General features: G+C 41.9%; 2 protein-coding genes across 5 annotated transcripts in view; both read left to right on the forward strand.

The window, feature by feature from the left end:
• XPOT (exportin for tRNA) overlaps positions 1 to 3,049 on the forward strand; it is a 52,878-nt gene extending 49,829 nt beyond the window's left edge. For both annotated transcript variants that reach the window (XM_083365577.1, XM_083365576.1), the window contains one exon: positions 2,268 to 3,049. In XM_083365577.1, the coding sequence (XP_083221703.1) occupies positions 2,268 to 2,294 (27 nt within the window). In that variant the 3' untranslated portion in view covers positions 2,295 to 3,049. The remainder of the gene's footprint in view (positions 1 to 2,267) is intronic.
• Positions 3,050 to 4,868: 1,819 nt separating this feature from the next.
• The window catches only part of TBK1 (TANK binding kinase 1), a 50,781-nt gene continuing 43,901 nt past the window's right edge, over positions 4,869 to 11,748 (forward strand). For all 3 annotated transcript variants that reach the window (XM_083365929.1, XM_083365930.1, XM_083365931.1), the window contains exons 1-4: positions 4,869 to 5,027; positions 8,782 to 8,890; positions 9,181 to 9,321; positions 9,990 to 10,119. In XM_083365929.1, the coding sequence (XP_083222055.1) occupies positions 8,804 to 8,890; positions 9,181 to 9,321; positions 9,990 to 10,119 (358 nt within the window). In that variant the 5' untranslated portion in view covers positions 4,869 to 5,027; positions 8,782 to 8,803. The remainder of the gene's footprint in view (positions 5,028 to 8,781; positions 8,891 to 9,180; positions 9,322 to 9,989; positions 10,120 to 11,748) is intronic.

The raw sequence follows: 11,748 nt of genomic DNA on the forward strand, positions 1-11,748 counted from the left end.
ACACCTGTATGTGAGCAACTACTTATAGATGCTTATTTGTAGACATTTGAATACACAAAATATTTGGGGCTGTGAGTCTGAGGCTTTCTTACTTTAACTTATGTGAAACTCCTACACAGAATTTCAAAATACCGTATATACTTGAGTATAAGCCAACTCGAGTATAAGCCGAGACCCCCCAATTTCACTCCCAAAAACTGGAAAAAGTTATTGACTCGAGTATAAGCCTATCTGCCGTTCTGCAAGCCTCTGCCGCCAGCAGAGGCTCGATCCGCCATTTTGCAAGCCTGAATACACAGGAATACCCTGTGTGGCCGCGGCTCTCGGGGAAGCCCTGGCTGTCCGCTTCCTCGCTCCACGCTGCCATTCGGGGCCCACGCGTTCCCCGGGCAAATCGCGGCGCCCAGCAGGCGAGGAAACACGCCCGCTCCAGTCGCCCCCCCTTCCCTCAGGAGACGCGAAGCAAGTGACCGCCCGGAGCTTACCGAGGACTTGCGCGCGGCCGAGGCTTCGGTGCTTCCAGGATCGCGCGCACCTCTCCCAAGCCGCCGCCGTCCGGAGACCTGCCGAAGTTTGGGGAGGTTTGGGGAGGTGCGCGCGCACCTCCCCAAACCTCCCCAAACGTCGGCAGGTCTCCGGACCTTCGCGCCCTGCCTGCCTGCTTCTTTCCGCTGCGGAAAGAAGCAGGCAGGCAGGGCGCGGAGGAACGGAGTCCTGCCGACGTTTGGGGAGGTTTGGGCGCCTCCCCAAACCTCCCCAAACGTCGGCAGGTCTCCGTTCCTCCGCGCAGACCTGCCGACGTTTGGGGAGGTTTGGGCGCCTCCCCAAACCTCCCCAAACGTCGGCAGGTCTCCGTTCCTCCTGCCGACGTTTTGGGAGGTTTGGGCGCCTCCCCAAACCTCCCCAGGTCTCTGTTCCTCCGCGCAGACCTGCCGACGTTTGGGGAGGTTTGGGCACCTCCCCAAACGTCGGCAGGTCTCCGTTCCTCCTGCCGACGTTTGGGGAGGTTTGGGCGCCTCCCCAAACCTCCCCAGGTCTCCGTTCCTCCGCGCAGACCTGCTGACGTTTGGGGTGGTTTGGGCGCTTCCCCAAACCTCCCCAGGTCTCCGTTCCTCCGCGCAGACCTGCCGACGTTTGGGGAGGCGCCCAAACCTCCCCAAACGTCGGCAGGTCTGCGCGGAGGAACGGAGACCTGGGGAGGTTTGGGGAGGCGCCCAAACCTCCCCAAACGTCGGCAGGTCTGCGCGGAGGAACGGAGACCTGCCGACGTTTGGGGAGGTTTGGGGAGGCGCCCAAACCTCCCCAAACGTCGGCAGGTCTGCGCGGAGGAACGGAGACCTGGGGAGGTTTGGGGAGGCGCCCAAACCTCCCCAAACGTCGGCAGGAGGAACGGAGACCTGCCGACGTTTGGGGAGGTGCGCGCGCACCTCCCCAAACCTCCCCAAACTTCGGCAGGTCTCGGACGGCGGTGGCTTGGGAGAGGTGCGCGCGATCCCGGAAGCACCAAAGCCTCGGCCGCGCACAAGTCCTCGGTAAGTTTTTTTTGTTGACTGGAGTATAAGCCGAAGTGGAATTTTTCAGCCCAAAAAGTGGGTTGAAAAATTCGGCTTATACTCAAGTATATACGGTAATTGTTTATAAAGAAAACTCATTGAAAGATTTTTGACTTACAATTTTTTTTGTTGATATTCGACCATACGAGGGAGCAAATTTTAGTAGACTAAGGATAGATGAATAATAGAAATCAGTTTCACTCACTATGTCATCAACATCTAAACTGGAATTGCTTTCCATCTTGGTTAATAAATCTAAGGAAGAATTTTAAATTGGTATTATATAATTAGACTCTTAGAAGTTATTATTTAAATTGTATCTAACATCATGAATATGTTTTACTTTAAAATGGTATTCAAGAAAATTACTGATTATTACCAGTTACAAATTATTTGTTCATACTGCATTATATTAAGTTTAAATCCATAATTAAATGTATGACACTAAAATACTGCAATATTATTTCTTGGAAGGATAAAGCATTGCATTTTAAAGTTATACTAATGAAGAACATTAGTTTTTTGTGTTATGAATCAATAGATTGCAATACTATATCCTGCCCAAGTTGGAGGCTCTGTGCCAACCTATTACCTTCCATTACATAGAAGAAATTTGCTGTAGTGTTCCAAATTTGCTTCTGTCAATAATACAATCCCTTTCTATTTTTTTTTTCTAGTTTTTTTTTAACTCATGTGATATATTTTCTTAAACAGGTATTCTTTCAAAGAGCAAAACCCTGAGGAATCTACTGGAATTTCGGCCTGTCTCCCTAATCAGGAACTGCAGATATTAATTTATAGGCATGCTAACTTCTGTGCCATTCAATTTATTTTTATTTTTTAGTTTCTGTTCATAAATCATACGTGTATTAGCCTTTTTACATATACAGGAAAATTGCCTATACTTTGCTGGCTGATGCACATAAAGGCATAAAGACAACACAAGGTGCCTGATTATTTCAAACAATATGTTGGATAACTATATATTGTAATTAAAAAAGCAAAAATAAAATGCTTTTTAATTTTGAAATTAAACAGTGTATAAATTTCTCCAAATTACATAGAAATTGTTATAAATTGTGTACATTTTAAAATAAATATGTGCATATTAGAAACAAGATTCATTTGTTCATGTATTGTGGAATAAAATAAAACTATTTGTAGATAGATCTTTCTTTGAATGGACTAAACACAGGAAAAACTGTTATTAAATAGATTGATAAGAAATAGTATGTGGCACTACCTTTTTACACAAACAAATAAACATTATTCAATGAAATTGTTAAACTGTCTTAAAGTATTTTTTATATGTTGGCCATTAAGTCAGCTGTCTACTGAATAGAATTGTTGTTTAACTCCTTTTTTCAAAAACTGGTATCTGAACAGAATTTTTATATTTATTTTAGAAGCTCTGTAAACAAATTAATGAAGGACACAATTTATCTTGGGTACATAAAGCTATCTGTACAAGACTCAATAAAGCTTTCTTCTAGTTATGTGTCATTCTTTCTATTTTGAAAATTCCAGAATACTTTTCTCCTGGACCCAATTTTTTAGGGAATGATCTAAAGGAGGGAATAGCACACTCCAGAGTTCCCTGGACTTTTAGAACAAACTGTTTTTAACTTATTTCCTTGCCTCTTTTACTCAGTATCTCTTAGGATTGTTTTCAAAGAGATGATGGGGGCCTGCTAAAGCAAATTTCTGGTCATCTCCTTAACATTCTGTTCCAACATATAACCACAGAAAACAATGAGACCTTACTGAGCTTTTCAACTTCCTAGCATTTTACTCGGTATAATAAGGTTTTCACTTACTCCATTACTTTTTTCTTTTATGGGCAAGAAGTTCTATTAAATAATCTGTTTTCTAAGCCCTTCCACTAGTGACATTTTTTAACAAAAGCTTTATTCTGTTTCAATATTCCAATAACTAAAAATAATCAATACCTTTATTTTCAAAGGGTTATGATTTTCAGCTAGGTATCTTTTCAATTTCACTGAAGCCATTGCTGCAGAGAAAGCACAATAGTATAGTTGGATAACCAGTCATTTTAAAAACCAAAAAAGTTGCTTTAATTGTACAAACAGACTTCTTGTGTTAGTTGTTGCACTAGTGCAGTGAAATGACCCAGAAGGTTGTTAATATTGCCTGAAGGACGTAAGACTAGAATCCTTGTTTTTCATCTTACTCAGTTTCAAAAATGGCCACATATTAGATATGTTGTAAAATACTGTTTATATTAATGCTAAACAGAACAGCTTAATAACTTGAGTAAAATCATAAAAAGTACAATTTCACAATTGTTTTGTGACATTTACAAAAACAGCAGTGGCAAGACAGCAGTTGAGTTTCAGTGCATTAAAATTTCCACCCCTTTTGGCATCGCACTGCAAATTAAAAAAAAAACTTTTTTCAATCACATTCTCTTGGGAACCCTATGGGGGGTTTACTAGTTTATAGCTAGTTATCTTATTACATTGATTGCACTAAGTCACTGCACTTTTTAATGTATCTATGAAACACCTTAGCTCTCAAATACTACACATACTACATGTGTGGTGATGAAATGGAATCATCAGCTCAATATCGATACTCTGCTGCTGGGAATTGGATGATGTACAAATTTAATAAATAGCCATACGATTATTAAATCTGTTCCCGCTAAGACTGCAGAAAGGACTGAAGAAAACACTTAATACATCAAGGGCCAGAAAAAATGAAAGTTATATCCTGTGTGAATGCATGCCCAATATATAAAACTACAAACACAACTGGAGAGTCAGTTTGGCGTAGTGATTAAGGCATTGGCTATAAACCGGCAAACAGGCACAAAGCCACATGGGTGATTTTGGCTAATAATTTTTTCTCAGCCCTAGGAAGGAGGCAATGCAAATCTCTTCTGAAATGCCAAAACTACAGGGACTCGTCAGGGAGCCGTCCGACAGGGTAGAACGAAGAAAAAAGTAAACTGTTATAAATATGTGTAGCTGTTTCCTTTGGTGTCTTTAACGTGATACTCGAACGTTTTTGACTGGGAATTTTTCTTGGGAGCAAGTCCTATGTAAAGAAAAGCTATTTTAGTAGTAAAATGCATGTTCGTAGATATATACACTCCCCACGCACATATTCTGTGTCTGCTTCAATACAAATAAAAGCTGCAAACGTATGGACGCGGGTGCGTCGCAATTCCCACTGTACGCAGGATAGAACGTGGACGATCCCAACAGCAAGGCTACAGAGCAGGCGTACACCAAAGAGCGGCCCGCTACAGCCTCGCTCTGCGCCGCTCCGCCTCCTACGTAGCCAGGAAACCGGAACCGAAAGGAAAGCAGGGCGGTGAGCGAGAGCCGGAGGGGGCTTTGGGGTAGGGGAGGAAGTCGTCGCCGCGCTCGCCGACCCGGGGCGGGGGCGGTTGGACGAAGGCGCTTGAGAAGATAAAGCCTTTGCTTGGACCGTCTGGATAGCGTGAAGGTAAAGACGAGCAAAGGGCCAGGAAACGCGTCGCTGAGCTTAGCCGTCCGTGGCCAGGACTGAATGACAAATCCCTTGGAAGGGGAGGGCATTTGGGGCCAGCTTGCTAGGCCGCAGGGAGGTCCGGCACCGCGCCTCAGTAGGGGTGGATGAAAGCTTCTCTCAGAAGAAAAATTCCTGAGGCTATGGAAAAATCGGGGTTCGACCACTTCCGGGGACTCATATTCTGGAAGCACCGGAAGCTTTCCAAGGAAACAAAATTAACCTCCTCTGCGGAACTGATTCGAGCTTGTGCCTGTCTGTTCTGGGTAATAGGGCTTATTTCTAGGTTTTCGGCAGCTAAAGCGGTTCCGTCACTTTGTGCCTGGTGGTCTCAAGTCGGTTGGACTAGATCAGGAGTCTTCAAACTTGGCATTCCTCTGGCTGAGGAATTCTGGGAGTTGAAGTCCACAAGTCATAAAAGGGCCAGGTTTGAAGCCCCCTGGATTAGAGTTTCCATCCACCTAGCTTCGGGTTCTTACCTATTGATGGCTTGCCGCAAAGCCTTATTTTTCTTGTTTGACTTGGTTGTCCAGAATTGTGATAGGTGATCGGGTCTCCTATTCTGACTTTTATGCATCTGTATCTTTACTCTTGCATCTCATGGCATGGTGCTTATTGTAACATGCATAATATAATGAAATCACCTGCCTGTAAGAAGTAGCTTTCATGCTTATATGTCCTTGCTCCTCTAGGTTGGCTTCTAAGTAAATCTATCTGAGATGGCACTAGATCAGGGGACCCAAACTTCCTGCTGCGGCCTGGTACCAGGCCATGGCCTGTTTGGAACTGGGCCGCACAAGTGGCAGGTGAGCCACAAGCGCATGCAGCTCTATTTGCATGAGTGGTGGGTGCTCCTGCAGGAAGCTCCATTTGTGCAAGCAGCAGGCCCTTGTGCTCTGTGGGAAGTTCCATTTGTGTGAGCGGTTGGCACTCACCCACCGCTTGCATAAATGGAACTGCACGCGCTTGTGGAGAACCATCCCTCTCCCACTCCCCTGCTGGTCCGCAGAGCTGGAAAGATTGGAGATTCTGCAATAGATGGATTGTAAAGTTAGCAGTTTGTGGTACAGGTAATCCTTGTTTAATGACTGGTCTCAGTTTAAACCAGGAAACAAGAGAAGGGGAAAAGAAAAAAAATAGGCTATATACCAACAACCATTTATTACTACTTTCTATATTTTACTATCTTTGAATGCCATTCTTGTGTTCACCATGTCCAGATGCTCTTATTTTTTTAACTTCTCATTTCTCTGCGTGAGGTTCCCATCAACTCTATCTGGTTCCAAGCTTCTCAGTTTTCACTCCTCTCAGCATATTCTTTCATACCTCATAATTGTTTTGCAATTTTGTTCTCATTCATTCTCTTGAATGAACCAAACCAGTGGTTGTCAACCTTTTCTTCACAATGGACTCCCTGTAAATACCTACTGTGGCCACAGACCATGACTATGGATCACCATGACTTAAGATTTAAATCATAGCATTTCTTTAAGCCTTCGTGGACCCATGTGACGACATCATAACCCCTCAGGCATCTGCGGACCACAGATTGAGAACCACCAGATTAAACGATTTCATATTGCTTGCTTTCTACTGCTCACTCACTTTTGCATTCAGTCCTCATTCATCAACCCTTATTCTTGATTCTGTTTTCTTGCTGTATAACAGGTATCTCTTCCTACTACATTAAACTTACATCTTTTGTCTGACTTGCTCTATTAGTGCTTCTGTAGTGAGAATTGAGAAGCAGGCTTTTATATGCAACTATTTTTGTTCCTTTAAATATTCAGGTATCTCAAAAGAACCTAAATTAACAGATACCTTGCTATGAGCGTCTATATATCTTAAACTTTCTCCATCCATTCTACCAAAATTCCCTCTAGTTTTACATAATTTATGTTTACAATCAGCCACTCAGTTTTCATTATCAAAAACAACTGTATTGCAAGTTTAAAGTGGCCTGTAAGTTTGACTGAATAAATATGTTAGCATTTGATATACTAATTTTCATCTTTAATCCTTTTATCGCACACTCTAATATTTACTGTATATATTCACTTTTCTCAGCCAACAGCATGGCATTATCAGCATACAAAAGTGTACAGACATTCACATCCTTAACACATGACTTTTTGTACTTTCACCTATTAATATTAAGCAATTACCGGTAAGCGGCTATCAGATTTCCTTGTGGAATTTCCTTGTCCTGCTCACTGTTGAATAATTTTCTAACTATTCCATTTCTTACTATGCATGTTTCCATATTTATACTGCTTTTATATTATTTACTGATCAGCAGATGCAGATTACTGTATAAGCATTGATAATTATTTCTATGTTTGAAAAAAGCATGTTTCTCCATGTTAATTCCATAAAGGTAAAAATTTTTGGTAACAGCAGGTGGTAACATCTTGAGAAACTGATCTTGAGAAAGCTATGCAGGTTTAGATCAGGTTCGTATTTGAATGGGAGTGGTTGTATGGTTGTAAACTACAGTAGATTGGGTAATTCAAACGACATCCTGAAAAAATGACAAAGCAGTTTTGTATTGTTGCCAAGAAAAGTCATCAGGAGTCAAGCTTAGTTCAGGGGAATTTTATGATGGCTAAATACTTTAAGTATGAGTGTTAAGATATATAGTACATGCTCCAAGTGGCTTGCTATTTAGAAAATAAGGTATTTATACCCTCAAAATAAGTTTAGGCTTATTTATTATTCAGTTTTTAATACAAAAGTAAATACCCTTGCAGCAACTGCCGGCGTCAACTTCCCTCTGCCCAGTACGTGCCCACAGAGAGGGCCTCCTCAGGGTGCCTCCAGTCAGGGAATGCCGACTGGTGGCCCCCAGGGGGAGGGCCTTCTCTGTGGGCGCTCCGGCATTATGGAACCAACTGCCGGTGGAGCTCCGGATGACATCAGACCTCCGAACCTTCCGTCGCGGCCTGAAGACCCACTTATTTGAATTAGCTTGTCTGGCCTGATGGGGGATTATGGGTTCTTAAATTGGTGTTTTTAGTATTGTATTATTGTTTTTTAACTGGGCATTGGTTTAATTTCCTTTTAACTTTTGTATCGTTATTTATATATGCCCTGTGAACCGCCCTGAGTCCCTAGGGAGAAGGGCGGTATACAAATCAAATAAAACAAACAAAACAAAACAAACTTGTTTAAGCTAGAGCAGGAGTGTCAAACTCAATTTCATTGAGGGCCGCATCAGCATTGCAGTTGCCCTCAAGGGGCCGGGTGGGTATGGCCTGTGTGGGCGTGGCCTACTGGGTGGGCGTGGCTAGAGTGCGCATGGCCTACTGGGTGGGCATGGCCAGCTCTATATCGTTCGCATCAAGGGTGCCTATGGGGGCCTGGGCAGGAGTGGGACAGATCTGAGGGTCTCTGGCAGAAGGAGGGTCTCTGGGCCAGGGCCAAGGCAGTGGGGGCCGTTCCCTCACTGTTTCCAGGATGGCTTCGCGGGCCGCATGAAACCACTTCGCGGGCCGGATCTGGCCCCCGGGCCTTGTGTTTGACATGTCTGAGCTAGAGTTATTAAGTGTTTGTATTTTTATATGAACAGGAAAAAAGCTATTTCTGATGTCAGTTAAAAATATCTTACAGGGATATTTTCTATAGACCCAGAATAAGAATAGTTCATACATTGTCTTGGACATATTGGCAACTTAATTCATAAAGTTATGTTTTGTATTTCAATCCTAATAAGATTTCACTAATTGGGAGCAAATATGCAGAGTACATCAAATTATCTCTGGCTTCTATCAGATATCCTGGGACAAGGAGCTACTGCGAATGTTTTCCGTGGACGACACAAGGTTTGTATAAAAATAGAATTCTGCCATCTGAAAAGATTTTTGCCTAGGCTCAACATACAATCTTTTCTTAATTTCTCATATTGAATGGCATTTATCATGTTACTTATTACAAGTGAAGCAGATGTGTCTTAACAGAGATATTGTAACTTTTGTCAGATAAATATTCCATGAAATATTTTCAAAAATGTTATTAATATTAAAATGTAAATGGACAGGAACAAATTGTTTTTCAGAGATGATCATTTTAATGATTCTGGGCTTTTTCTAAATGAACATAATGTTTCTTATAGAAAACTGGAGACTTGTATGCTGTCAAAGTATTTAATAACTTTAGCTTCCTTCGTCCGGTGGATGTTCAGATGAGGGAGTTTGAAGTGTTAAAGAAACTAAATCACAAGAACATTGTCAAATTATTTGCCATAGAAGAAGAGGTAATTATTATGTATTGTGCATATATTTTACTAAAGAGCAATTCATGTTTTGCATTTTGATTGTTAGATTTCAATATGCTACTTTCTTAATGTTATTCTGAGATTCATAAGGACATGTTGAAATATAATAATGTAATGTTATGAAAATGAACTTAATCTCCCTGCTTCCTCTTCTGGAATGCCCACAAGAAAGAGATTAGAAAATTTGCACATGCCTTACATTGGCTATAGATTAATGTATCTTTCATAGTCCTTAAACTTTGTTTAACGAAAGGAAATGAAATTTTTACATTGACTTTCTTTTATTAATCTTACTTAAGAACAATCATAATTTGTTTGGATTCAAACAACATGATAGTCTATCATAATATGAAATAAAATTGAAAGTTTCTCAACTTCAGAAGATCGAAAGGAGCTAGAGACGCCAAGAGGAAACTACACTTAGTTTTGTAATGCTAAGTTTTGTAATGCTAAGCCTTTTCTGATATTATTTGTGCAGAATTACATGATAAAATTAATTACATTTCAATTCATAATTAAATTATATAAATAAACAAGTCTCATAGATTTGGACATAGGTTAGCTGATTAATCTAAGGCATAATATATGCTTCACTGTATTTCTGATTTTGTAAAGTTTTTAATATAAATTAAAACTTTTTTCCCTAGACAACCTCTAGACATAAAGTTCTTGTTATGGAATTTTGTCCATGTGGCAGTTTATATACAGTTTTGGAAGAGCCATCTAATGCTTATGGATTGCCAGAAACAGAATTTTTAATTGTATTGAGAGATGTTGGTATGTTGACAGTTACATCATTAGATATATGTTTGTTGTACTTGTTCCAACTTTTAACCTCCAAGTATTCTTTTGATTATTATTTTCATTTTAGGATTTATGGTCCAATAACACCTAAGGGCCTAAAGTTAAAATATATTATGTAGTCTAGTGTATGATTTTACGTATTTTTGCCATTCAATATTCATCTACTTAATTAGAATGTGGTTGATTTGTAAAATAACAATTTGGGTATAGTTTCATTTAACTGCAGTGGGCACACATTTTCCAATCTGTGTAACAGGAGTTTATCTCTAATATGTAAAACTACAAATAACATGCTCCCACAGTGGCCATGTACATTCTGACTCCGTTAATTTTGTTGCACCAGTTGTATGCCTCTTTTAGCAAAGCTGATTCAGACAGGCTGACACATATCTCACATAACCAGGTTAGATATATTTAAATAGAATGAATCCTATCTGGAACTACATTTTAAAGAATGGACTAAAAATGCAGCTAGTCCAAAATATGGCAGATAAATGATTGGAATTGGAATTATTATTATTCTGGGCCCAAATCAGACTGCTGATCTTAAAAGCTTAATCAGCTCAGCAGAGACATTACTGTTCCATAAAACCGATTGGAAGGATTGGGTGGGGTGTGAACATCCCCTTCGCTTTTGGACCAGCTTGGAAATGGGCTGGAAGGAGCGGCCCAAGGACGCCAATTTGGCTTTGCAGTAAGCAAGGGGAGGAAGCACATGAATGCAGGCCAGTCTGGCGTCTCAAAACACAGTTTTTTTCCTCTGCTGCTGGATTTTTGCTGCTATACTGTTTAAGTTTCTTTAAATATTACTTAATGCAGAATGCAGATTCTTCCCGTTTTGCATCAATTAAACTTTAAATAAACTTAAACAGTATGGCAGTGAAAATCCAGCAGTGGGGGAAAAAATTCAGTCTCACACACAGGGAATCTGCACCACCCACCTCCCCCTGTGCCTCTGCCCGTGCGCTCAGCCTGCTAAACCTCATTTTTAGCTGGCTGATCGATTTAACGAAGGCATGGGGGGGGAAGGCGGGCAGTGCAGATTCCCTGTGCATGAGAAGTTGGTAAAGAAGGAAGGCAAGCGGCAGCCCCAGCAGTAAGAAGGCCCACTGAAAACAGCGGAGACATTGGGTGTGCCTGCTAGGCGCTCACCCGTCACACACTGTTCTTTTCAGTGGTCTTTCTTGCCGCTGGGGCTGCCACTCGCCTTCCTCCTTCGCCAACTTCTCATGCACGGGCAATCTGCAACACCCTCCCCCATGCCTTTGCTAAATCGATCACTCAGCTAGAATTGAGGGGTAGCAGGCTGAGCTCGCAGGCAGAGACATGGGAGGAGGTGGGCAGTGCAGATTCCTACTAGGCACTAGGCTGGCTTTGGCGGTGCCAATTTTGGCCAGGTTGGTGCTGTGGCGCTTGTTCGGCTTCTTGCTGACTGGCAGAGGCACCCCGGCTCCAAGCCCTCTGGATCAAGGAATGTGTGGGCAAGCTGCTGCCAGGCTCCTCCTGGATTTCCATAGATCCCAGATTCAGGATGCTGCAGGGCTGTGGCAGGGGTGGAGGCGCCTCCTGTTGGATGCTGATTGCGCCAGTGCCACTGCTTTC

The sequence above is a fragment of the Vipera ursinii genome (assembly GCF_947247035.1).
Source record: "Vipera ursinii genome assembly, chromosome: 6".
Taxonomy (NCBI): Eukaryota; Metazoa; Chordata; class Lepidosauria; order Squamata; family Viperidae; genus Vipera; species Vipera ursinii.